Source organism: Puntigrus tetrazona, chromosome 25, assembly GCF_018831695.1.
Source record: "Puntigrus tetrazona isolate hp1 chromosome 25, ASM1883169v1, whole genome shotgun sequence".
In the NCBI taxonomy this organism is placed as follows: domain Eukaryota; kingdom Metazoa; phylum Chordata; class Actinopteri; order Cypriniformes; family Cyprinidae; genus Puntigrus; species Puntigrus tetrazona.
Genome location: NC_056723.1, coordinates 9800842 through 9828715, shown reverse-complemented (window position 1 = coordinate 9828715; position 27874 = coordinate 9800842). Strand labels below are relative to the sequence as shown.

The 27874-nt window shown below is 38.5% G+C and overlaps 2 protein-coding genes across 3 annotated transcripts; one reads left to right on the top strand and one right to left on the bottom strand.

The window, feature by feature from the left end:
- Positions 1-926: 926 nt before the first annotated feature.
- wnk1a (WNK lysine deficient protein kinase 1a) lies at positions 927-21755 on the top strand. Its single transcript, XM_043228784.1, has 24 exons — positions 927-1663; positions 2676-3835; positions 8869-9041; positions 9147-9367; positions 10812-10969; positions 11315-11403; positions 12154-12373; positions 12598-12880; positions 12995-13125; positions 13787-13879; positions 13998-14111; positions 15170-15249; positions 15341-15491; positions 15591-15707; positions 15908-16021; positions 16120-16174; positions 16260-16400; positions 16565-17277; positions 18052-18153; positions 18247-18668; positions 18759-18952; positions 19037-19123; positions 19206-19393; positions 20538-21755. Exons 2-24 carry the CDS (start codon positions 3128-3130, stop codon positions 20820-20822), a joined length of 4839 nt encoding a protein of 1612 aa, XP_043084719.1. The 5' UTR covers positions 927-1663; positions 2676-3127; the 3' UTR covers positions 20823-21755.
- A 524-nt stretch (positions 21756-22279) lies between these two features.
- rad52 (RAD52 homolog, DNA repair protein) lies at positions 22280-26912 on the bottom strand. Of its 2 annotated transcripts, XM_043228786.1 has the most exons (11): positions 26529-26912; positions 26317-26418; positions 26106-26199; positions 25940-26007; positions 25753-25871; positions 24721-24796; positions 24353-24624; positions 24098-24282; positions 23905-23982; positions 22950-23156; positions 22280-22660 (listed from the first exon to the last, which is right to left on the bottom strand). In XM_043228786.1, exons 1-11 carry the CDS (start codon positions 26592-26594, stop codon positions 22599-22601), a joined length of 1329 nt encoding a protein of 442 aa, XP_043084721.1. In that variant the 5' UTR covers positions 26595-26912; the 3' UTR covers positions 22280-22598. The 2 variants fall into 2 exon arrangements, with proteins under 2 accessions (XP_043084721.1, XP_043084722.1); XM_043228787.1 differs by lacking the exon at positions 23905-23982.
- Positions 26913-27874: the final 962 nt, after the last annotated feature.

Here is a 27874-nt window from a genome sequence, read left to right as displayed (position 1 = left end):
CTCTTAAAGGGACAGTTCACACACAATGGACATTCTGTCATCATTAACTCACACTGTCATGTTTTGTATAAATCGCTTGGTGTACTATTATATGCTTCCATGTGTTTAATTCTCATAGCCGCGATACGATATAGATCTACTTTAATCAATCAAATTGCAGCGCACTTCCATGCCTAATGTAGGCCTACTGTTAACTCACAGTTCAGTTTCCTTCTTTTCCTGTAAAGCCTGACATATGAAATAATGACAATAAAAAAACCCTGAATATTTTATTTGACCTTTTACTAAACGTATAACCTATTTGTTTATGTATTTTATGTTCTGTTTCATATTTGATACATGAGGCTTTTATGGCTCATATAGACTTAGTAGTAGTACGAGAATACTGAGGAGGAAAAAAATCTTATATAGCTTATAGCTTATAATGTAAACTATTTAAATAAAATGAATAATATGGGGAGGCATATAATGTATGCAATAATACATATAATGTAATATAAAACAATGAGAAAAGAGATGTGTATATTTGATATATATATATATATATATATATATATATTTTTTTTTCACATGAATAAAATGCTACAATTTTTGTGTATCTTTGATATATTTTAAAATGTAATATTATATATATTTGCACCCAAGAAAAAGTAAATGAAAGATCAAAACCTGCTCTCATTACTTAAGAAGCTATCGTGGCATTTTCGTGGTCATTCACTTTCTTTTTATGAAAAAGGCTGCAAAGAAAGTGACAGGCTTGCACTCTGCCCGACTTCTCCTTTTGTGTTCAATTGTAGAGGCAAAATAGTGCAAGTTGAGCGGTTGTTCACAGAATTGTAATTTTTGAGCGAACTGTCCCTTTAAAACGCGGTTGCCTACAATATAAGCGTTCTTTGTTTTTCGGCAGGCGGCGCTATTTTCTAACTCTACGACATTGCGCGGATAAAGGCGAGCAGGGGGAGTGGACGGAGTCCGGGTTTATTGTTTATCACGAAACCGGTTTGTTCGCGTAGCGTGTATTTATGCGATGGCGAAAATGTCGGGAATCGATGGCATGCAGATTACGTAGCCTTGAACCCCGAGCGTGCAAATCGCCTCCATCTGTTCGGGATCTCTCGCTGTCAACAACAGAGCCGCAAAGCGCTCGGTTAGCGCGCTGCACCCCAAAGCCAAGTTTCGCGTCGGCATAAATGCATATAGTCTCGAAGCGTTTCAAACACCGTTTTGCGTTCTGTCGATGTGAATACGGTAACGTAAACCCGGACCGCGTCGTTTGCACGCGCGACGTCATGCAGCGGATGACTGTACGAGGAAGATGAATCGAGGTCAGTTGAAAGGGAATAACAAAGAGAACCTGCTCTGCAGTCTCGCGAGCAACCATTAGCGGAAGCGGCACGTTGTTTTAGTGTTTGACATTCGAACTTCGCCGCTAGAGACGGTTTAGACCGGGGGCACGGCCACCGACATTTAGCCATTTCGACGGGCTTTTACTGAACCGCGATCGCGTTCGGTTAGAGACGTTGAACTTTTCGTTTCGCCTCGCGCCGGAGAGACGTTATTTCAAATACGGAGCACGCGCGTTTGGGGAATTACCGGTTAAACCTGGAGCCGGCCGTTGGTTATTCGCCGATAACTGAAGATGACGACGACACTTAGCATTACGGTAAGTTTTTGTCTTAAACGTGGTGACAAAATAGTCAGTAGTGATACTAAATGGAGTCCTGACTACTTTTTTTATTTATTTACAAGTAACGTTAGTTAACCATGGTTCTGGCTCAGTTATGGTTAACGCCAGATATAATAAGTGGAAAGCGCTTACTCGTTCGTTTACGCGGCATTGTGTCGTTTAAACCCTGTATGACTTGACTTCTTTGTGGAATACGAAAGAAAGGAAATATGCCTTTTCTTTCTTTTACGTGATTGAGAACGGGGAGCCTTTCAAGCTTAAGTCATCGTAAAAGTATTATAAAACTAGTCCACATCACACTTGGGCCAGTACTTAGAGGCTCTTATAAGTTTAAGAAACTGACAATTACTTTTTTTTCTTTTTTTTTTTGGACCTCTCAAAACATTTGGGCGTAATGTATGAAGTCGTATCTTACATTTTGTGTTTCTCGAAAGAAAATCAAGTCATTCCAATGTAGTTTTCTGTTCCTTTTTTCTGTTTGGAACCATAGACTTATTTTGTGTTCACACATGGCAAGGACAAATCTAATTTACTAATCCTTCAACATATGTTCACTGTCCTGAAGACAGATACTGTTTGTTCTCCGTCTTGAACAAGTCACTTCGCATTAAAAGCGTAGATGTAGCGTAAATTGCTTTTGTTGTTTGTTTTAATGGGATTAGGATTACAAATTGTGAAGGGTTCCGGAAATCTGCTTTCTGGAAATTGTATTGAATTTAACTTGAGGGTTAAATGTGAAAAATCTGAGTGTAACTTCCTCCTGCACTCTCTTTATCTTAAAGTTTCAGTATGACTGGTCTGTGTTTCACTAACTAAAATGACAGGATGTCACTTATTACATGAAAGTAGATTCTTATCAGCCTAATTTGAACAGATTAATATTTACCTGGTTGTGGAAAAGCCGGAGTACATGCAGCTGTTTAAGTTGAGTGTTATTTTGTTAACTGTGGCTAACCACCTTGGTTAAATTCTTTTGTCTCTCTTTCAGTGAATCAGACACCACCATTAATCTTTGTGCTCTGGCACGACCTCGGAATTGAAAGTGATTATTATATTTATTAGCAGGCTACTGCCCTGCCCCCTCAGGAGACCCCCTATGTGGACTGAAGACACCCCGCAGTTTTACACAGGATGGATGAGCTGTATGTGAGGTCTCCTTTTTGTCATCATCATCATCATCAACAACGTATCTTGATCTGTGCATGGATCCTGCGTTACTTTTATCGCCAAGCACTTCCCGTGCTTCTCTCCAACTCTTTAGTCTGCAAGAGCATTGACTTTATCTGAACTGCTGTTTTGAGAGGAGAGAGGTTTGGCAAGTTTTTACTTGGTTCTGAAGCAAACTCTTCTCTCCATCGCGTATTTACTACACTGCTTTTTTTTTAATGCATGGATAGAGTTTAAGATTTGACCCGACTTCTCACTCCACTTGGTGGAGAAATGTCAGAAAATCTCAACGACAACATGGTCAAGTTCCTTTCCCCCCCTTTGAAGAACATCAACGGCTCCAGCTCAGACACGCTGGTGGGCGAGCGTCTGGGTGTCGAGGTCCGTCGTCGCCACCACACCATGGAGCGCAAGGCGGAGGCAGAGCACCGTTTCTTCCGGCGCAGCGTCATCAACGACTCCAATGCCACGGCGCTGGAGCTGCCCAGCAAAAACACAATCCTAACCATCACAACGGACTCTCACGCTTTTGTTTGTGAACCTCCTGCTTTGGAAACCAAAGCTGCTTCAGTGGCCACAAAATCTGAAGGTTTGGTTGCACCAGAAAAGGAGGGTGACGGTGTTGAGACGGCCATGATAGAGTCAACGACGGTGTTGATTGCGAATACCACATGTCTTCTCTCTGCAGAAGCACCGTGTTTGGTTGCAGAGTTGAAGTCTGGAGATGGCACCGATGGAAAACGAGAGGATGAGAAAGAGGAGGATGAAGAGGGTAGAGACAAGGCACGAGCCAAGGCGGAGTTGCGGGATGCAAAGGCAGAGCTGAACGACAATGAGGAAGTTGAGACAAATGCAGTCGGGACGTCGCCGGATGGACGCTTCTTGAAGTTCGACATTGAGATTGGACGTGGCTCTTTCAAGACAGTCTACAAGGGTCTAGATACTGAAACCACGGTGGAGGTGGCATGGTGCGAATTGCAGGTACGTTTCTTCTATTTTTGTACCTTAAGTGGCTTTTTCAGTTACGTTTTTCAGTTTTCGTTAGAGATCCAACCAAACAGTAACCCATTATAAACTTTTATTTGAAGCAAACATGTATATAACTGGACAAGTGGACAAAGGTGCAAGTGCATCATGGGTAATTTCATTTTTCACTGGTAAAATGAAAATGAAAAGTTGAATTAATGCCAACAGATGGCTTCAGCAAAAGCATATATTGTCATTTAACAGTCTCGGAACTGACAGTAGTTCTGTCTTTAAAGGTTTATGAGTTTAGATTCCATTTCCTTTTGGAGAAAATAAATGGCGTTTTTGCTTTTGTGTTCTACTTTATGGGTAGGACGTCACGGCTTTTGACAGCTAGGATAACAAAGTGCAGCACTTGACATTGTTGGAGCTCTTGATCTGTGCGATGACGGTGGTAAATCACTATCTGATCTGCTTGTTTGGTAATAAAGTATACTCTCTCATTCCCTGAAACCTACAACCCTGTCTCAAGGCCTTTCCGGTATACTTTTAAATGACAGTCTTATGACTAGTCAGTTTGATTTAACTTCAATGCCCCACCCACACCTTTCCAAGCAATGTGTCATCCACTTGTATTGTTCGTGTTTCATTTTGCTGTATGATCTTTTTAGAAATAGGAAACACTTTTGCTAGTCCTTTTGTCACACCTTTGAAGCGTCTCTATACACACCTCTGACACTTAACACGTCTGGCATTTGGCCTGTGTTTTTATAGCTGTTGTCTTTTTGGCCATAGCCTCTGCATTGTAGTATAAGCCTTGAATAGAAAATCCTAATTTCCTAATTGGGTTATTCTAGGCCACCCAGGTGTGTATTGGAGATGTGTGGCACATGCAGTAAATCATAGGAAGTGTTTATTTAAGGTGTACTTTGAGACAGTCTAAAAGCCTGCTGCAATGTCAGAGTGAGAACACAATAATACATTAAAATTTTAGATCTTAGTGTGACATTTTGGAATTGCATTTATATCATGCAATTTTGACTTGGTTTTAAAGTTTAGTGTTGGTAAAAAAATATTCATGTTTTTCAAATAAATCTTACAAATGTGCTCACAAGGGCTGCATTTTTGATAACAGTAATATTTAGAAATATTCTTACAGTGTGAAGTAACTGGTTTTGTTTCATATTTTTAAATGTAATTTATTCCTGTGATGCAAAGCAAAATTTTACTCCAGTCTTCAGTGTCATATAATTAGAAATCATTCTAATGTGCTGATTTGCTGCTCAAGAAAAGTTTTTTTTTTTTTTTGGTCTGGTTATTATTCAAACAATAAACCACTAATAAAATGTTATTATATGTAGATTTTCTGGCCGTAAATGCAGGAAACCCATGATAAATCCTAAGCAGATATAACTAGGAGGAAAAACTTTACTCCAGCATGTGGATATTATTGTTTCTCTCAGAATACACAAAACAATGTAAACACAATAAATATATACTTAGTTATGTATATATATATATATATATATATATATATATATATATATATATATATATATATATATATATATATATATATATATATATATATATATATATATATACACACACACACACATCCCTAATAAGCATTGAGGTGCTTTCTTTCACAAAAAAGAGCAACATTTATTTGAAATAGAAATCCTGCAGAATTTAGTGCGTCCTTGCTAAATAATAGTATTAATTTCTTTTAAAACAATCTTGCTGGCCCCAAGCTGTCGAGCAGTGGTGTATATTTCATAGTGTGACTGTTTCATATTTTAAACATAATTTATTGTCTTATAGTACTTTTTTTTTTTTTTTTTTTTTTACCATTTAACTTTTTTAAAAAGAAAATTCTCTCTTTCTTAATAATTCTATTTGTTATAATTAATGAGCCATAAGAAACATGGCCTTTTAAACATTTTGCACTCGTTCCACTTTTATTAGTTTATGATATGATAAAAGCATGAGTAATCGCTGAGGTGTACTTGCACAGAGACAACATGCCGATTCTGGCCAGCTACATAGCAACAGCACCTCTGTCGGAAAATCACCAGCTCATATGTTGTGTGGCCTATTTCTAAGTCTGTTTGCATACAGAAACCTCCTCCTTTTTGTTTTCATCATGTAGAGGATGTTTTTTTTTTTTTTTTTATGTAGCGATGTGCCACATAGAGGTGCAAATTCAAAAGTGGGTCAAGTTCAAGCAATTGTAATCTCTTGTGTGAAGTGTGGTGAGCTGGTTTGCCAAGGCTTGACTCCGCCACTGCTGCTCTCCACCCCCTGCTGCCTCTTCTTTTGCAGAGCGATGACGAGGCAGCACCACGTGAGCTGCAGTTCTCCTGCTCCTGGCCCTCAGGCCTAGCCAGCTCATACACTGGGCTGAAAAAAAGCCTCTCTCTCTCACTCTCTAGCTTTCAGCCTGTCTTTACCTTACTTTTTTTCACATTTCATGTCTCGCTGTCTCTATTTCTGTCTCCCGGCCTGTCTTGTGTAATACAGCAGTATGTGTTATAAGCTGCGAGTTTACACGGCTGCAGAAAATGGAAGGGCCTGTGTATCTCCCCCACAAGGCCATCTGTCTCCAGCGCCTTATGTTGAACTCTGGGATATTCCCCTCCCACATTTCTCTCCTTTGCTTTCTCACATGCTAAACACATTTGAACAATATGTAGGTCACCATAAAAAGAAAATGAAAATGGATCTCAGATGCTTCTCTTTTTTTTACAGAAGTTCCCTATGCGTCCAACTCGATATACCACATTAAATACTCCGGTCATACTTTGTGCATACCACTGACTTTCAAGCTACTTCTCGAGTTTCATTCCAGTTGTCCTGCATTTGCCTTTGCCTTGCATTTGATCCCTTTAACAGACCCCTGTAAATCCATTTAATCTTCTGCAGTAACCTTAAACTGTTTAAAGATTTCTCTGGGTAAACTTGTGTATTTTTAAATTAATAATTTTTTAAAAATAATTATTACAATTATTATTTTGCCTGCTAAAAGTTTCCCATTACTGTTAACATTTCTAGGCTTTGCGATCCTATCAGAACTTCTTGACCTTTGATTAAAGTCTTGCTGAAGGATGGAAATGCTGTAAGTGTTACAATCACTTAAGTACAGCTGTTCGTTTACTATAAATATATCTATGGCATCTTTCAAAAGCTTGGGTCCACTAAAACTTTTATTTATTTATTTTTTACCAAGAATGCATTCAATTGATTTATTTGAAATGGCAAAGGCCTGCTATTTCAAATAAATCCTGTTCTTTTTAACTGTATATTGAATAAATTACAAAAAAAAATGTGCACAAAATACAAAATATGCAGTGCCACTGTATTCAACAGATAAGTATAAAAAAGTTTCTTGCAGCAATTTTGCTTTGCAATCACGGGAGTGATTTTTGTTTTAAAATATATTACTATAGAAATGTTAATGGTATTTTACAATATTAGATATTTGATCATATTAAAACAGCATTGGTAAACATAAGAATCTTCTTTTTCATTTTTAAATTAAATAATTTTTACTTTTAAATTAATTTTATGACATTTATAGTAATTATAAATAGAATCTGTGCGGCCTAAATTCCTAACAAAAAATATTCACAAAGCATGTGACCTCCACGTGTTCACTGATTAACATCACTGACTGATAGGTGTATGAATGTTCAAACTAACTCTGCAGCAAGCACCAAAACCGTTGCACTTTGTCCCGACCTCCTAAACTGCATTTGTCAATTTTAAATGAATTGTTAAACGTATTTCCAGGTAATTTGTGTTTGAGATCCTCTCACTAATCCTAATTCCTTATCTCCCGTCTGAAGTGGTATGTGCCCTCACACGTGAGGCGGATTCATGCCAGGAGCTTTATCCTCATGCTGGAGTTCAGTGTGCGGTCCGCCCCTCCTCTGGGGAAATGCTCCCACGCTTCGCTGGCCTGGTCCCATAGGCCACCGAGTGCACCGCATAGTTGTAATAGTCAAAGAGGAAGGGTGAGAGAGTAGGCCTGTTGTAGGGTGGGGTGCAAAGCATCGCCCCCCTTCCTCAAACCCACATCATTCAACACTGAAATTCCTTTTTACAGGACTTCACTTCATTTCGAAATGGTGTTAAGAGTGTTAATTGTACACACGTGAGCTTGTCGGAATAATCAATACACTGCACAATATATGTACATGACCTCAATAATTTTTGGTGATGGAATATATTCCATATTATTTACGTAAAAAAAATAAAATACACAATAGCTTCTCATACATAACGTGGTGTAGTTATGAGGTGCTAGTTCAAATTTTTAGTCCCTGCTGGACTTGGCAATGGCAAACTCATGTCAAACTCATGGCTAAATGTTTCTCATTCCAGAGATGGCAGCTGACCACCGAACCAAATGTAGGTCAACTAAGAATCGCCAGTCGAAATGACTGCATTTTAACTATAGTCAGAAACACTTGGCAAAACGGTCACACTGATTGGATTTTGAGGCAGGCACTTTGTAGCTTCATTGTAGATGTTATTATTAGTGCTGCACCATCTGCTTTGATTGCAAATGAGGTTTTTGCAAGCAGCAGTATTTCCCCTTGATGAAACCACCTTTTTTTTTTTTTTTTTTTTTTTTTTCATCAAAGAAGTGTCACAGAGGTGCTAAAAGCAGTTGGGTATGAGGGTGTTTTGTAAGAAAGGTAACTATAAATTGATTTACAGCACTGCAGTAATGAAGAAAAAACGTAGCTTCTCTTATCTTTTGATTTTAGAAGTTTTTTAAACATGGCATATTAAAAATGGGTAAAATTCCACAAGCAAAATCTAGCCATTTCAATAGGAATCTGCAAGAATAAGAAACATTTCCTCATGCATCTTTCATTTTGGTTGTTTATGCAGATTTGCCACTTTTACCAACAGAATGCTGCTTCTTTTGGAAGTGATTTCAAAGCGAGCTGTGGTTCTGTTTTATTCTTTTTCTTTTTTTTTGTGATGAACTTTTGCCATACCTTTTACGCTTACAAAAATATGGTATTCTTTTTCAGGATCGCAAGTTGTCCAAGTCTGAGCGGCAGCGTTTTAAAGAGGAAGCCGGAATGCTGAAGGGTCTTCAGCATCCCAACATAGTACGCTTCTATGACTCCTGGGAGTCATCCTTGAAAGGGAGGAAGTGTATTGTCTTGGTGACTGAACTCATGACATCTGGGACACTCAAGACGTAAGTGCTCTTATTTGTTCCTGTCAGTTTTTTGTTTTGTTTTTTTATAAAGCTGTCTTCGTCATCGAGGCCACCTGCTATGATTGACTTGTTTGTGCCTTGTAGGTATCTAAAACGGTTTAAGGAGATGAAGATCAAAGTCCTGCGCAGCTGGTGCCGGCAGATTCTAAAGGGCCTGCACTTCCTCCATACCAGGTCACCTCCAATCATCCACCGGGACCTCAAATGTGACAACATCTTCATCACTGGACCTACTGGATCTGTCAAGATTGGAGACTTGGGCCTGGCAACCCTCAAGAGGGCATCTTTTGCCAAGAGTGTCATAGGTACGGCTAAGTATTTGCAACCACGTTACTGCTTCTAAATCAAAATCCATTCAAATTGTCCGACTCAGATTTGTGGTTGGGGGAAAGCAAATCCTTCATTCCTTGTTTCTTTTTCAAGTTTCTTTTCTTCTTCTGCTTCTTTTCAAAGCGCATTTTAATGACAGTGGTGAGAAAGCAGACCACAGCGTTTCCCTGAGCGCTCGAACCGCAGCAAACCAGGGCTCCCACTTAACGAAAGATGTCTCTTGACACTCTCCTTTAGTTTAAACATAGTTTTTGTCTTTTCTTCTGCCACAATTTCAGGTACCCATAGACAGAGTAAGTAGTTGTGGAGTGGTTGTAGGTATTTTGTGACTCGTCTGCAGGGAAACCTGATCTGATCATGGGATAACACTAGAGCTAGAGCTGAGCCCTGGGCTGGCAGGTACTGTGAGTGATCTTTTGCTCTGGTTCGGAAATTTGTGGTCTGTTTCTTCAGTCAACCATGATTTAATGATGACGATGCTAATGAATCTGTTCATTTTTTCCCCCCACAAGGAAATGCTTGTTTTCTTTCAGTGTATCAGTGTCTGGAGCTCAAAGCCTTAAACTCTCTGCTCATCTCCCTCATACTTTTAGCTTTAAGATCTTTGTGGTTTTTTTTTTTATTTTGTTTGTTTGTTTTGGAAGCATTAGGCTCTAATTTCAGGTCTCCCCTTATTCTACTTTAAGGATTATTTAGTGTACTGCAGTACAGACAGTAAGTACGCAGAAATGAGCCTGGTAAGTCCACCAGTATTATGTGACACATATCAGTCTGAATCATTATCAATATGGTAAGTTTGTCCGTGTGAGACCTTTGTCAATGGGTAACTTGGTTACTAGTTGTACTGGTGCACAGAACGTCACTTTTCAGTAAGCTATGGAGTGTAACATGTTTGAATTGCTCAACCTTTTTCTCTTCACAGGTTAACCCAAAGGTAGGACTTTTTGAAAGGTTTGTTTTCCATAGCTAGTGTTTTGGCTTGGTCTTGTGATAAAAGCATCAGGCCCTCTGACCACGGACTTGTTTTAAACTTGCTATTTAGGCTAACCACAACAAAACAATAAAAATTCATGCTGTATTGGTTGAAGTCATGTGGTCAGTCCAGGCCTTCGAGTGAGTGCTGTGCACTAGTTTGGTTTTTCTCATACACAGTCCTACCCTTGAAGGTCTTACATGGAGAAACTTGGGCTTCTTATCATTGCAGACTAACTGAGGGCAGTTTTCCCTTCCTCTTTTTATTTTTTTTATTTTTTTTTTTTACTTTCTATCCCCTTTTTGCTCTCCTTCCCTCTACCTCTCTCTTTTCTCGCAGGTTGTGCCCGAGCGGTCTTCAGCGACAGCATCATCTTCCTCTCACCTCTTCACTGAGAGGGTGTAATAGGGTACTGAGAGAGTTCTGAACCATTCTTTTAATTTAAGGTACCCCTGAGTTCATGGCGCCTGAGATGTATGAGGAGAAGTATGACGAATCGGTGGATGTGTATGCCTTTGGGATGTGTATGCTGGAGATGGCTACTTCTGAGTATCCGTACTCCGAGTGTCAAAATGCAGCTCAGATCTATCGCAGAGTCACCAGCGTAAGTCCACACTTCACCGGCGGAGGAGAGTGTCCCCGCACACTCATCCTCCCCTTGTTTGCTGCACTATTTTAGTCTTTTTACCCCTTTTTTGCCCTCTGTGGGGGTGTTTCCTTTCTGCTTTTTTCTCACGCAGTGGTAAGTTGGTTTTTTACCTCTACCAGTAAATGCTGAAGCCTCTCACAAAACCAGTACTGACATGACACAACCTAATGGTAACAGACAGATTCAGATTTATTTCCAAGTGTAGTATTTTTTTGAGAAAAAAAAAAATCCAATCCCAAGTTAAAGCCATCTCCGCTTTCTGCACCATTGATTTGATTGTTTCCTGTGCTGTGTTTACAGGGGGTGAAGCCTGGCAGTTTTGACAAAGTGGCTATTCCTGAAGTGAAGGAGATCATTGAGGGTTGCATACGTCAGAATAAGGATGAGAGGTGGGCTGACATTTAAAGAGCATGGGAGTTCAGTTGTTGTATTGTCATAAGGTCTAGTTTTACAACCTGTTTTTCTTTCTTGTTCACTGGAAATTTGTGGTAAGGTATTTTCAGTGTTTCATTGGTTACATCACAGTGTAATACTGAACTGTCAATCACTTCATTTGTGTGGTATGAGATACATCTCAGTCAAATTGAAGACTTAAGGTTTTTTTGTTTTTGTGAAAATTTAAACCATTTTGTTTGTATATAACAGACTCCTTAATTTGGAAATGGAAAAAAAACAGGAGTTGCATTATTAAACTTAAAATAAAATAAATCTTTGCTGCATTGCTTGCAGCTTAAGAGCTGTTCACCATCAAAGCACATTTATTCACATACAGCACATTTATTCTGAACAGTACACTGTTATAGGAAATCAGTTTATTATTGGTATTTTTATTACACCATAAGCTGTCTACTATTTTCATTTCACAATACACTGTTTAGCATTTAACTGAAAGTAAACTCTTTTGGCTTCTCTTTGGATTGCCCCATCACGGGAAAGTTTTTTTTTTTTATTATTATTATGTTGTTTAACACATGAAGAATACAGATTCACTAGATGGGCAGAATATTAGCATTTTCTTTGCTTTTGTTAATATATTGATATGTTTTCATTAATATATTGGTACAGGTCTTAAAATATTATTATTATTATTATTATTATTATTATTATTATTAATATTTTTTATTTTTTTATTTTTTTAGGTATTGCATCAAGGACCTCCTAAGTCATGCCTTTTTCCAAGAGGAGACTGGGGTTCGTGTAGAGCTTGCTGAGGAGGATGATGGAGAACTAGTGTCCATAAAGTTGTTGCTGCGCATTGAGGATGTAAAGAAACTGAAAGGGAAATACAAAGAGAATGAAGCCATTGAGTTTTCCTTTGACTTAAATAAAGACGTCCCAGATGATGTTGCCCAAGAAATGGTAAAGACACTTGGATTTCTGTTCCGTTACCCAAATACAAATGCAAGTTGATGATTTGAGTCAGTAATTGTTTAATTTTTTTTGCCTTGCGTCTAATCCACAATAACAAGTCTTTCAGTACATTAAAAAAATCCCCTGAAACTGCAGAATTCCCCCAGGCCTTCTTATATTGTTGACCTGTCATGGTGTTTGAAGTTAAATTCTGATTAATCTTTTTCTTCAAGGTCGATTCGGGCTATGTTTGTGAGGGTGACCACAAAACCATTGCAAAGGCCATAAAGGACAGAGTGTCCCTGATCTCTCGAAAAAGAGAGCAGAGAAAACTTGTGAGAGAGGAACAAGAAAAGAGAAAGATGGTGCAGGAGAATGACCCCTCACAGCTTGGACAGCATACTGACACCGCAGCCAAGCCCCCTGGTCCTGCTCTGGCCTCAGTCATTATGGAGTCTGAAGAACATGAAACGGATCATCACCAGCAACTGCAACAGCCTGGGGCCTCTGCTTCCAGTTAGTGTTGTAAAATTAGTAATTATGCTCTAAATAAGATGCCTATTTATATTTAAAAAAAAAGCCAAAAGTGTTTGTATGGGAAAACATTCTGAATGTCTCATTGTCTCACAGCTGTAGGTTTTGTGGATGCTCAAAGTTCAGTGTCTGTCTCTGAGACTCACCCTGCCCAGCCAGGCACATCTTTCAGCACTGTACATCCTGATGCACAGCCTCAGCACGCCATGACCCATCCACAAAGCATGGTGAGTCATTTCCTTTTTATTTTGTTACCTGTCCTGGGCTGAACTGTCAATTTAGGAGAAAAATCTTAAAAATAGTGGCCGTGTCAGTCCTAAATGTAGCATTTCAGCATTTCATTTCAAAAAAGAGCATTTCACAAAGAGTTTTAGTGTTACAACTAGCTTTTAAATCTGGGAAACATTAGGAAGTTAGTGAAAAGGACACCAAGACCAAATTACAACTATCATAAAATGAGTGTCACTGGCAATCTGCCTCGGAATATAAACATTTTTAGAAACATGCACATAATGAGCTTTAAAAAAGGTATCAACTTTAAGGTTTGGAGGTTTTCCCAACCCCGAAGTTTTCTTTTGATTTTATATCTTTGTTCTCATTAACCAGCAAGAACTGTTGAGCCAATCACTGTTGATATAGTAAGCATGGTTACCCCCATCCTTTTAACTTTTCTCTATTTTCTCTATTATTGTTTCAGCAGCTTTGTGAATAGGTTGTAAGATAAAACTCTTAGCTAAAAAAACTTTTACTTCTATTTACAAGAACTTTTAGTGGCAAGATAAAATGTTTTGTGAATGCGGAGCCTGGTTTTCAGATCTAGTAATGTTAATACGAAAAATAAAAAAAAACTTTGTTTGTTTTCTCTATTAAATTGCTTCTCCTCAACAGTCACAGCACCCAGCCCTGGCCCCTCTGCAGCAGCCGAGCAGTACTTTGACCCCGGTTCCCACCGCCCAGACTGGAACTGCAGCCATACCCCAGGTACACTTCATGTGATCATAACATGAAGACAAAAACATCATGCTCTATATATCTGTTGTCTGTTAAACATAAACCAGGGTTAAACATAAATGGGACAATACACGTACTCCCCTTTTAGGTGATGGGTCAGGCGGCCACCCTGCCCTCTACCGTTCAACCCACGGTCCCCTTGCAATACCACCAGGCACCTCAAGATGGCAGTGCTCCTCCTCCGGGCCCTCAAATCTTACAGGTACAGTATGAAAGATGCCCTCTGGTGGCTGATTTCACATCTTCCATTGGCCTGCATGGGGCTTATTGAATGTTGTGTGTGCTTGGTTTGCACACAACATCCAACTTCTTGGCATTTCATACATTAATGCTACTGTTCTTTGCTTCTCCATCCTTTTCTTGCATGCTGGCTGCTCTTACATGCTTGTCAGATATGGGCATGTCAACTCAGCCCTCCTGTTTTCTCACCACCTCCAAATGCTGAACAGCTCTATTTTCTATATCAGGCCTGTCAGGTACTAGTCGTGCCTAACACTGTGGTGTGTGAATTAGCAGTTTGCCAGTGTGGGTTTTTTAGTGCTGAGAATATATCTACAGTGACGTTAACACGTTTTTACACAATATTTTTAAAAATTCATTTATAATACTAAACACACAAACTATTGACAAGTGTGTTGGTAGATGCTTAGTTTTAGTTTGAATAAATGTAGAAAATGTAAACAGTAATATGGTGTATTCTACTGTTCGAATATTAGGGGGTGATATTTAAAAATGTTTTGGGCTGTCTACAGTCTATTTTATTTAACTAACAATACAGTAAAATCTCAACTCTCTGAATATTTATTTTTTGGGGGTGGGTTTAAATATAATTCCTGTGATGACAAAGCTGAATTTTCAGACTGCATCCACATTGCATCAGTTTGCAGCAATACCTCCCTGTGATATGTGTTATGAATTAGGGCTGTCAAAATGCTAGTGCAGCTGTGAAATTGTGAAATGCGCAAAATAGGCATTCTGTGTGATCAACTTGGTTTCAGTTTTGATGTAATCCAGATCTTTACCACATTGATGTTCTCGTGAGTGAATGAGCAGCGCCGCATCCAGTGGGTTCAAATGAAAAGGCTAACAAAAACATTAAAAAGCAACAATACTTGTCATTGAAATTTAAATGCAACGTTTTTGTATTTGAATGTTTTCAGTTCAACCAATATTCAAAATTCAATTTTTTTGACAGCCCTATTACAAATGATTGTGATTTGGAGTGAGTGGCATTCTGAAATCCTCGATTCTTTATTACAGGCACCACTGACCGTGTCCCAACCACAGCCAGTAGAGCAGTCACAACATCAAACATCTCTGGTTCCAGCCTCCACAGAAAGGTTTTTGTTTTTTATATATATAAGTCCTGTTTATTAACTATGACATTCAAGTTGAGAGAAGTTTAACTACTGATGTTTTTGGTGCCCTCAGTGGTCACTCTGATGCAGCCTCTGGTCTGAGTGATGGGAACGAGGGCAAGCATGAGGGGCGCTCAATGAAACGACCCCAGAGCCGCTCTGTACGCAGCCGCTCACGCCACGAAAAGATGTCCAAGGCCAAGCTCAAGCTCAATGTGCTGAATGTAAGTTATGCTACAATCTAATTTAAATTACATTACATTTTTAGTGTATTGTGTACTATACTAACATTTATGAGCTTATTGGTCTGTTTGTTTTTGTAGATTTCTAATATTGGGGATAGAGTCGCTGAATGTCAGTTGGAAACGCACAACAGGAAAATGGTCACTTTCAAGTTTGATTTGGATGGAGATAATCCTGTAGAAATTGCTGAAATTATGGTACATCTTTTTTACTTCCACCTTTTTTCAGTAGATTGATTGCCAAGAAACCTCTTTATTTGAAATTAAAAATGTTTATTAGAATATGTATTGCTTCATCGTTTGGTTGTTGTTGTTGTTTTGTTTTGTTTTTAGCATTTCATGCATTAACATTTTGAATTAAAATTGATTATAACTTGTGTGTGTAACTTCCTTTAAAGATCAAAAGTGATTTTATCTTGGAGAGCGAGCGGGAGTCCTTCATAGATCAGGTTCGAGACGTCATTCAGATGGCAGATCAGAAAGGAAAAGCTCAGAAAAATAGCCCAAATCAGGTATGTTTGGATTTTTTGTTTGTTTGTCCTTTCAAACCATAAGAACAAAAGTGAGAAATTATTTGAAGACTACAAATGAAATTTTCCTGTTACTTCAGGTAAGCAGTAATTTGGACCAGCAAATACCTGAAATTTCAACATCCAGTGTGCCTGGTAAGTGTACTTTTTGGTGATGTTTTTACATTTTATCCGTCCCATTTTGCAACATGTCTCATTTGACACATTTCACATTTAACAGGTGTGCCACCTAGCGTAGCAGCACAAGTTGTACATTCAGCAGGCCGCCGCTTTATAGTTAGCCCGGTCCCTGAAGCAAGACTTCGTGAGCCGTATTTTGGACCTTCTTCTGCAAACACGTCATTTGAAGACTCCACACCAGGTTCTCAAACAAAATTGCTTAAATATGTGTATCAAGTATTGATGATATTATGTTGCTTAATGTCTAATTTGTATTTCCCGCTAAATATGAATGAATAAAGCCGATGACAATAAATTTGAATCCAACCAGTATTAAGACTGATTGCATGTATTTTTCACTTCCAGCTTCTGATCCCGCACCAGCCAGCAGTGTTCAGCAGGACCAAGCTAGCTTTGCACCTGGCTCAACCCAGGTTTCTGTGGTACCGCCCACACCTGGAGGTCTTGCCCAAGAGGCTTCTCAATATCAGAGCCCTGTCCCAGCAACCACTGCAACTCTGACTGCAGTCACCACTCAAGTAACCACTCCTGCGCCGTCTACCACTCAGCAAACCAAAACAGGGAGGACGTCTCCTTCTCCAGCCCCAACTGAATCACCAGCTCCACGTCGGTTGTCACTTCCCACCCCTTCCCAGACTCCTCAAAGTATTGTGACTGAGAGCAATGGCTTGGATCAGGCTCAAGCCGGCATCCAGCAGGTGCAAGTCGGCCCCTCTGTCCCTGTGACGCAGCCATCTGCAACGGGAGATGGTGAGACTGATGTACAGGGGAAACCGCCTGGAATTGAAGACATTCATGCTTTAGATCAGAAGCTGCGTTCCCTTTTCAAGGACTCCTCCCAGAGCTCCTCCAACCAACCTGATGGATCTGGAGAGTCTACATCCTCCCCACCCAACACTATCAGCACTAACACTCCTGGCTTTGTCTCCGGTGCGACGCCTTCCAGTTTGTCTCTTAGTTCCAGTGGGAACTTTGCACCTGGTGCTTTTGCCTCTCTTGCAACACCTACAAGCTATGCCCAGTCACCATCTGCAGATCCATCCCCACAAAGGCCACAGGTGCAGGAAGTTACTAAACTGCTGATTTAGTGTCTATGTTGGTATTTGCGTGACATGAGTGAAATTATGAATTTATTCAAAATGGCATTCATACCTAAATATACCTTTTATACATTAACTACAAAAAACAACTATTTAAAAAAATATTAAATGAAAATAGAAATGCTGAATTGGAACTTAAAAACAAGTTTAATTACAATAGCTAAAGCTACATAGAAAATAATAAAACTTACAAAATCGCATAATAAAACTAGTACAAAATGTTTTATTATAAATATTGTTGCATGTGTGTGTATAACCTTTTTTTAAATTCATACATGACTTCAATACACCTCTTCTATGATGATTTTATCTGTAAAAATATAATTTTTATAAACAAAACTGCTCATGAATATAAAAAAAAAAAATGTGGTGCAGGGAAAAAAATATCTGCAGATCCTCATGACAGTAAGTCAAGTGTTAAAAATTACATAATCTAACCTTTCTATGACAGGTCGTGCAAATTCATAAAAAAAAAAATATTTTGATGTATATGTCCGCATGTATTCAGAATGTAAGGAAACTTTTTACTTGCTAGTTATACTATGTGACATTTTTAGTCACATTAAATGTAATTGTCTTTAAAAATGTTTCAAAAACAAAAAAGTGTTTCAAAAAGAAATGAAATTATTTTTAAGTTATTTACAAATTAAGTTGTATTGGAACAAATGTCATTGATTCATGTCATTGAACTTTTAAAATAGTATGTTGTTTTACACACATTCTCTTTTTCAGACCACTGTATCTGTAGTTCAACCAGATGGACAGACCAGCGCTGAGGAGACAGAGCCAGCAACATCACAACCCGAAACAGCTTTCAAACTTGGCCGATTTCAGGTAGCTTAATAATACTACTGTGCACAGGCCTCAGATTTTATGCCTAAAAGATTTGTTCAGCAAGTTCATGTACATCCTCGTTCTCCAATTCAGGTTTCTGTGGCCAGCGATCAAGATCCAGCAGTCATTGTCTCATCTTCCTCCATCACCCCTTCTTCAACATCATCATCGTCATCATCTTCCTCATCATCACCATCATCTCTCTCTAGCCCTGAAAACACTGTTCATAAATCTCAGACCCCTCCCAGGGTCAGCCCTGAACTTGTCCCATCTACCACTACAGTCGGCCGCTTTCAGGTGACCTCCAGCACTGACCTCAAAGTGGGCCGCTTCTCAGTGACTCCAGCAGAAAGAGCGAGCTCCTCCATAAGCTCTGCTGAGGGATCAGACTCTGCTAAAGAGTCTAAAATGACCCCTTCCAGCGTGTCCATCATCAATCACTACCTCAGCAGTGACAACGACTCGGAACCAGAAGATGAGGGCTTTAAACGAGAGATGAACAAGCTCAGGGACAGGTATTCGTGATTTCTGTGAGCTCTGTGAGCTCATTCATGCAGATCATGTGATCACCAGTTCAATCCAACATTTTTTTTTTTTTTCTTCAGACATATGGGTGAGATCCAGGCATTACAGAATAAACAGAAGAAGGAAATTGAAGAACTCTATACTCGACTGGGCAAAACGCCACCCTCTGTGATGATCCCTCCCACAGTGGCCATCGCAGCAGGCAGGAGGAGGCCTACTAAGGGCAAGGGGACCAGGTCAAGAAGTGGTAGCGGTACTGGCTCTTTTCAACAAGGTACCAGAGCTTAGTGATTTACATCCAACTGTAATGTAAGCTTGTGAACAAATTGCATGAAAATTGATGTTTGGTTTGGACTAGGGAACAAACAAGCTGTACAGAGTGGAAGTTCAGGCAATCAGTCAGTCACTGGAAAGACTGATACCATGCCAGGCTCAAACGTTCAAGGTAGGTCTTTCACCATTTCAGTTTTTTTCTCTCAAAATGCTCAAGGTTTTCTTATCGGTAAAATATTAATTGTGGCATACAGGTACCACAAGTCCAGTGAGAGAAGAGAACGGACAGAGCCATGACCAGGACCAAGCACCTGCTGCTAACCTGCACAAGGGCACATTCACAGCTGACCTCCATCAGCTGGTTGATAACTGGGCCAGGGATGCCATGAATAAGATGCCTCAGGTCAAGAAAGGCTCCAAAAAGAATTCACAAACCCATGGTGTATGTTAACTCTTACTATACCAGAAAAACTACACTTAATTTCTTTTAGACATAGATTAGCAGAGAATGCGAGATAGCAAGGCTACAATAGCCTTTTCTAAAACATTTGGTTATGGAATAGAATGTGTATTTATTTATTTGCATTTTCAAAAATAATTTAGAATATAATTGAATAGTTTTAAAATAAAAAAGTATAATACAGTAAAAAAAAAATCTAAGATTGCAGACAGTAGTTGTTTCCATTATCCTGTTTTAATGCATATTTTGAAGTATTGATGGATGCCAAATTTGAGGAAAAAAAATCTTTTTTCCATTTTTACACTCACTTAAGGTAGTTTTTGTCTTGTACAAATAATGGGAATGGGGATGAAAATGCATTTACCGAATAAATTCCTTAGTTCGTTTACTCGCTTTGAGGCACAAGTCATTTATTATATATGAAGAATGTCATATTCAGTGGCGTCTCTTTGTGATATTCAGTGGCAGTTTATCAAGAAGTGGCGATTTTCTTGCCTTTTGGATGCAAGCAGTATTTATTCAAAATTAACTTTAGACGGAAAACCAACTAATATAGTTTATAATTTTTGAGTGTTGATTTGTGCTTTGCTGTTAGCTTAGCAACATGTCTAATGTCTTGCTTTATAGAAATCATCTCGAGTCACGCTTCAGCAGGTTTTGATACAGAGCTATAGTCTTGGACATAAATCTACCAATATTACAGCTGGAATTAAATAGGAATTCTCTCATTTTTGTAAATGCTTATTATAATTTGTATTGTGAATGATTGAAAATGTTTAATGGCAAAAAGATACCAGTATTAACTAACTCACTCTTGTGACCTGTGCCAGCCTTCTACAATAATTTGGTTTGATTAAACCCTGCCCCTCCACTATCAACTTCAATCTTGCGTTAATTTTTAAGTGCAGTGAATTAAATCAAGTCCTGGCCTATACTGTTTTTCTTTTTCTGTAATGCACTCAGATGCGTGACTGTTGAGGTTTCATTGCAGCTTTAACAGTGGGCCTGCACAGTGAGATAGCTTTAGTGCATTGTAGTGTTATTCAGCATGCTTCTAACATCATATTGACCAATCAAGATTTATTCAGTAGTGCTAATCAAAGCCAACTGTCTTCTTCTTCCTCAGATGCCACGTAAATACTCTGCACCAGGTCAGCTTTGTTCCACGGGCGGTCACATCCCAGCCACCGTCAACCCTACAGCCGGGCGGAAGGGTTCACTATGCGTGCCCAATCAACAATTTGGCTACACCTGCCCCACCTACAGCATGTCCCAGTGGGCTCAGACAAACCCACTGGCATCCACTGCTCCCCCCGCAGGACAACAGCAGGGCTTCCTCATACCCTCAGGAGCTCACCAGTCTGGAAACAACTGCGGGTCAACCAGTCTACGCACCACTCAGGCGAGCTGAAACGGCTGGGTTGGTTCAAGGAAGGGAAGAGCTATCTATGCCTTGCGGGGTTGAGATTATCGGACCTAGTCCTTTACATGGACGCGTTTTATCTGACAGTTTACATTGGAAAGACTTTCAGGTCCATATAATGTGACTCGGGTTATTTGAATCTGCTATTTAAAGACTGATAGATGAATGTGTACATTTTGAGAAAGAGGCACAGGATGGGTAAAACTGGTTTAAGTTGTCTTAAACATCAGATATATAGCCTTATAGTATGAATACCGTCCTTATTGTAAAAGTCAGGCAGTAAAATACAGTGATGGTGTTGCAATTTACATACAGAAGAGTTTGTGAATGGATGGAAAGAGGAGACTACACCAAAACAAGACTGAATGAGTGTATCCTGCATACAAGTCTAGATTGTGGGAAGATGGATAAAGAAGGTAGATAGGAAGGAAGGAATGTTAGAGATGAGTATTGGGTGATAGTTAGGCTTTGAAATGAAAGGAAGAGGTTGTGCAATTGAGGGAGGTATAAGCAGGGTTTTATAGCTCTTTGTACTTGCACGTATTTCATAGCATTGTTAATTTGTGACTTTTTTTATATATCATTTATGATGAGCTTACAATAATACAGTGCATCTTATATAGACATTCACCACTACCCAAACTCTTGTATGTAAGTGGATAGAAGGCTTAATTTGGACGAGGGTGAGCATCCTGCATGAAAGCACATTTCTTCATCCAAACACACTGCTTTCAACTTGAAAGAAGCTAGCCTTAAACTACAGGATTATGTATTCCCCGTCTTTAAAATGTCACACAACCATCAAAGCCATGTGCTGTAGTATATGAAATACTTGATCTTTGTGGTGAAAAGATTTAATGTGGTGCATTTGACTGCAATGACATAGAAGTACAGTATTAAACTACAGCACCTCATTACCAGTTTAAATCACTCCCCTAAACCATTTTTTCTATACCACAAATTGAGTGCCAATCGTTTGCGGAAGTGACGTCCCGTCACCTCTAAAATGATCCGCTTGACTTCTCTAGAGAAGGTAAATGTTACTGCAATGCAGAAAACACAGCATTTAAAGGTTTATCCGACCAAGGAGGGTTTATTTGTTACTTTTGATACTTGAGTGCACAGATTTGAATCCTTTGTAATTGACCAAACCCACATTTAGACACAGTTCAAACTGTTGAAATACCACTAATCACAGTCACACGACCCCGTCACATAACTCAAATTCTGAAAACTGCATGGTTTCACAGTCCACAACTCACGTGTTCCCATAGAAAACAGCATTAAATTTGTTGGGTCAAAAATTGCTGCTGACGTTTTCTTTCAAAAAGTTTCCATCCAGGGTCCTTTGGGTGATTACCTATGGTTTTATGTTAAAAAAAAAAAAAAAAAAAAAAAAAAAAAAAAAAAGTGTATATATATAAATATATATATTCAAATGCTTAATAAAACATTTTGGACTTTTCCTCCTCCCACTACACTGGTCCTTTTTCTTACAAGGTGTTTTCCAGAATTTTCCCCATGGCTTTTGACATCCCCTTGCCATCAGCTACCAGTAAAAACAGTGAAATGTGGTAAAATAACCCAGGAATACAGTTTAAATCCATTCCAGATATTTATTCTGTGAAACTCCAGATATAAAAAGTCCTGTTTTTGTTTTACATTACAGATTAAGAGGTCAAAAACGAACATTTATTAGCTTTCATATTCACAAATTAGTATAAAACAAATTTTCTAAAAGATATCTATAAATGGTTAAATTCGTTACGTGTCCAGTCTTCGTTTCTTCAACATCTGGCCGTGTCTGTATGGGCTCTGTGGTCCACCTTCAACAATTACAACACCATTACTATAGGTCCATATTTAAAAAGAAGCAAAAAAGTTATCTCTTAATGAACGGGCAAAGTCAACAAGCACAGGCTTGTTATGAATTGTGGGCCACAGGCTGCCAGCTCTGAGAGTGTTAAGTCCCTGGCTATTTATATTAATGGGGCCGTGGGATGTTTGCATGAGTCAAGAGGCAAAACCAGAACAGAGCATGTATACACTTGCCTAATTGCAAAGAGATTTTTTTATTATTTTTTTTTTTAACTCTGCAAACATGTCCGACTGTACCTGCTGTAGTTCTGATGTCTGAGGATCTGTACTGGCCCTGAGGCTGAGCGGGTGGTCTCAGGTACTGGGCTCTCTGCGGGGTCTTGCTGCGTGTCGTCATCTTGTGCTGGCTCGGTGTCGTGGGACGGGGAGGTTCCGCGGAGCCGCTTCCGGGATCGTCGAGCATATCAATGCCATCCAGAGTGAAGTCCCATAATTCCGGGTCATCTGAGGAGAAGTGAGAAATCTTTATATATTTCACCTTACAATCTAATAGCCTTTTCCTGTATTAAAACCTTATCCACCAAGTCTTTCCACCAGATTAGTGAGACCCGTCGAATGGATTTACTAATTCTGGTAACTAAGTAATAAGGTTCCTTAATTAACAAAATTAGTTTATATGAACTAAGAATGAACAATACTTCTACAGCATTTATTAATCTTAGTTAAAGCTAATTTCGGCATTTACTAATGCTTTATTAAAAATGCACTGATAATGAATGATTGTATTTTTAAAATCTAACGTTAACAAAGATGAATAAATACTGTAATGAATGTATTATCCATTGTTTGTGTTAGTTAATACATTAATGTTAACAAATGACACCTACTTGTAAAGTGTTACCCTGATTCTTGCTCATAGCAATGTCCGTGCTTTATGGAATTACAAGATTATTAAAGATGATCAAATCTTTGGAATCACAGAATTTACTTTTTTTGTTTGTTTAATATATCTTTAACGCTATATAGCTTTAACAGGTTTTGTTTGATTTTGTTGCCCCAAATATGACGATTCCCTTGCAAACAACCCTTAAAAATCAATCTAGCCACATATTTAAAAAATGCATAAATAAAAAAAAATGGTGTATAAAGACAAAGTTAAACAATTGTTGCTTATACTGTACTAAAGCTAATTTCATTTGTGTTCCCAGTGCACATCTACCCTGACCACGTCATTCTTTAGACTAGTCCTTACCAGCCAGATACTCTTCCTGCTTAGTAGTCACCAGGTGTCCGATTGGTGTGCTGTGGTTAACAGGACCTACAGCCTGTCCTAAAACAAAAAACCCACCAATGGAGAGCACTACACACCTGACACCCCTGCAGGCAAAGGCTTGAATCTTTTATACTCATGGCTAAAACATGAACCCTTAAATTTTCCATCGCACCTTGCTTAGACGGCAGCGGCCTGGCGGAAGCGTTGGACTGCTGGGTTTTCTGCTCCTGAAGCAGCTTCTTAGCCTCCATTTCCTGTCTGAACTTTTGCTGCAGCTGCTGCTGCCTCAGCTTCCTCTGCTGCTTGGAGTCCAGCGGAGCGTCGGACGAGGACAGGTCAGCCGTGTCAGCTGCTGACCTAAGAAGCAGATTTATCAAACGTGCAGCTGGCCAGTGTTTTAGTTGAAGTTAGCACTACATAAACTCACCTTGAGGTGTTGCTGGGCTTGTTTTCAGAGTCCTGGTGAGCTGACGCGCTGCCAGTGTGTGCTGCTGTGTTTGTCAATGAAGTCCTGGATCCGCTCTCATGCCCTGCTCGTACGGGGTGACTTCCTGTCCGCTCCGAGGGGATGTTGGCTGGTTCCGCCGGTTTGAGAAATTCCCCGCTATTGACTCGGGCCAGGCTGTCGAACCTGGCCTTCTCCACGGACGGCTCGCCATCACTGCGTTTGGTTTTGTCCAGGTCTAACGGAGGAGGAGGCTAAGATAACAGAATATACACCCGATACAGGGATGCATTTAAATGAGTTAGTGTATCAACACATTTGGCCCAAATGTTTACAGGACTACTACTTACCTGCTTTGGTAATTTATTGATGGCTATGAGATACTCCTTATTCAGAATACAGTTTCCAAGTGCATTTCCAAAACACCTTGTATAATTGAAATAACAATTATATTAAAATTCGGTAACGGGCATAATGTATAGTCAGTCGATCATTAGTATGAAAGAAATCTTGTCATTTTAAAGACAAAATTAGTAATTAATGGATAAAATGCCCATGCTATTCTATGGGATTGCAATGAAAGACGACTGGCATTTTCAGGCCTAACTTAATTTACATTTTTTCTTAATGTCTTTAAAGCAGGGTTTTCATTCTCTTGCAAACGAACCTTAACAATAAATGCAGCCAAAGATTTTTGAAAAAAAAAAACCCTAAGAAAACGCTGTTTGCAAATTAAACAATTGCTTCTTATACTGTACTTAAGCTGAATCCAAATATCAGAATTTCGTATTTTGTACATATTTCCTATCGTTAGAAATATAGTAGATATATCTCAAATAATGATTTCTGACCAATGAAAACCCAACAATATCAGTGCATTCTATAACTACTGAAAAACCATTTTTACATATTTAATAAGGCATAATGTAAAATTAATCTTGAGGGTGACCAGGAGCCTGATGAAGTAGAAAGGCAGTTTAAGTAATAACTAGCTAACTATATATTATCCTGATTATTATATGGCTTTTTATTGAATTTAAATATTTTGTTCAATTTGAAAGGTTTTAAATGTTTAAAAACTCTTATAGCGGTCTTTGCTTTTATTTATGAAATGTAGCCTTGGTAAGCATATTTTTCTGTATTACTGCAAATTAAAACGTTTTCTATAGAACATTTTAATATAGAATTTATTTTATTTAATATAGAATTTATAACTTATCAAAGTTTCTACTGTTGCTTTTTCTCAAATGAATGCACCCTTGCTAAATACCAGTTTTATTGCTTTTAATCTTACTAGACTTATTAAAAACTAAAAGAACTGACCACAGAATGCCACGAATGACCAATCAGAATAAAGCATACACAGCAGCAGAAATAATTACTTGAGTGCTCTCTTCAGGCCATCTGTGACGGCTTCTTTTCTTGCTTTTTCCAGCGACAGAGCTTTAGATTTGAGGCCCTCACTCACGCCGTATCCTACATCCTCGTGGTACGAGCCATCCTGTGGAAGAGACGCTGAAGGAATGGTATACTCCTCACAATGCTGCGTGTCTAGTCAAGAGCTCTTACCTTTAACTGAACCTTCACAAAGGCACTGACACCAACATAAAACTTCCCATTGATCAGGTCCACAAAGTCTGCAACGCAAGATTGACTTGTTAAGCAACAGACCCTAAACTAATCCTCAGACCTGCAGCATTAATGGGAATGTTGGAGAAAAACATGCTGTCCTTACCGACATTTTGTTGAGATATTGAGTGAGACCATCCATTATAACCAAACATTTCATTGGCCAGACTTATAACTTTGTGGCCTTCAATGTAGCACACCTGCAAAAAAAAAAAAAAAAAAAAAAAAAAAAAAAGAGTTAGGGCTAAAATCTAATGAATATGAAAAACAGCAGGATAATCAACTTCGTCAATTGATTTAAGTGCATTCATTCTCACTTTTTGGCCTCCTCCAGCCTGTCTGGAGCTTATATATTCAGGTCCGAGTTTCTGCCGTAGAGCATTCTGGACCGCCTGGTACTCCTCTGCGGTGTATGCATACTACAACACACAATAAGCACCAAGAAACATCATTGGAAACATTACTATATTAGTACATTATAAACAATTCAACTATAAACGTGACCAACACACGTTCCCAAATCACATACCTGACCAAAACACGTGTTGTTTGTAAGAGGTTTCCCCTCCTCTTGCCTCCCACTGCAGTGCTCCATGTGTTTTCCGATGGCTCGATCTCAAATGCCGTCGATATTCTCTTTTAAACGAGCGTGTATCAGTTTAGACCGCTGAACTGTAGCACCAGGAAGTCTGACACAACACTACGCGCTAACTTACGCCCATAGTGAGTTAGCGCCTACCCCGCTCTCTGTAGAGCAGACACACCGAGCTGGTGAGCGTGCGGTGAAGGTTACTATAGCAACGTTCTGATTTAAAAATCGAACGCCGAGCAGCAGAAGTCTACGGTATTGAAGAGCGTTTGTATATTCCCGCGTTAGAACGTTTACGTCGCCCCGCCCATTCACTCGTGCGTACTACGTCAAAAAAAGGCTGAGCTTATCCAGTGTGTAGAGTTAAGAATCTCCCTTCTTTGTTCTTAAATGTCCGTTTATTGTGTTCTTTGCGTTCCCCATCACGAAATGAAAAAATATAAACGTTGAAAAATCAACATGGAGGGCCAAAATACTAATAAATCTTGAAATAAGTAAATAAACCCTTAAATACACGTTTAATTAAATAAATACGTAAATAAACGTTTAATTAAATAAATATATAAATAAATGCATATATATATATGTGTGTGTGTGTGTGTGTGTGTGTGTGTGTGTGTGTATACATACATACATATATATATATATATATATATATATATATATATATATATATATATATATATATATAATGTACATATATATGTGTGTATGTATATGTATATATATATATATATATATATATATATATATATATATATGTATGTATATGTATATATATATATATATATATATATGTATATATATATATATATATATATATATATATATATATATATATATATATATATATATATATATATATATATATATATATATTTATATTTATATTTTGTTTAATATATATTTATTTTGTTTTATGCATGTCCGACCTGACAATCATAACCCGGAAAATGAATGTGGAGGAAATAAATGAATGCATTAATGAATAAATAAAGAAGTGACTGAATAAATCAATTAAATGAATATCCATGCGTTTATTTATTCGTTTGTTTTTGAGTTTTATTATTACATTTACTGAATTTAATCCATAAACGGCAAGATTATTTTAAAGCGACGTCTGTTTGAAATCCAACCTAGCGTTTACTGTCTAAACGAATACATCACCTAAATAGATCAACACGTATGTTTTATAAATGAACGTTATAGAATTTATGAACAATTCGCCCGTGCACGTTTTATTTAAAAAGAACGTCTAGTAATCTTTAAACAAAATGTCCTAACTG

Bases quoted from the DNA above. Each gene is read 5' to 3' on its own strand.
- wnk1a (XM_043228784.1), top strand. From the start codon at position 3,128: ATGTCAGAAAATCTCAACGACAACATGGTCAAGTTCCTTTCCCCCCCT. The intron at 3,836-8,868 runs GTACGTTTCTTC...ATTCTTTTTCAG, and splicing joins TGGCATGGTGCGAATTGCAG to GATCGCAAGTTGTCCAAGTC. The intron at 15,250-15,340 runs GTTTTTGTTTTT...TGGTGCCCTCAG, and splicing joins GTTCCAGCCTCCACAGAAAG to TGGTCACTCTGATGCAGCCT.
- rad52 (XM_043228786.1), bottom strand. From the start codon at position 26,594: ATGGAGCACTGCAGTGGGAGGCAAGAGGAGGGGAAACCTCTTACAAAC. The intron at 26,419-26,528 runs GTATGTGATTTG...TGTGTGTTGTAG, and splicing joins ACAACACGTGTTTTGGTCAG to TATGCATACACCGCAGAGGA. The intron at 23,157-23,904 runs GTAAGGACTAGT...ACTTCTCCTCAG, and splicing joins GCAGGAAGAGTATCTGGCTG to ATGACCCGGAATTATGGGAC.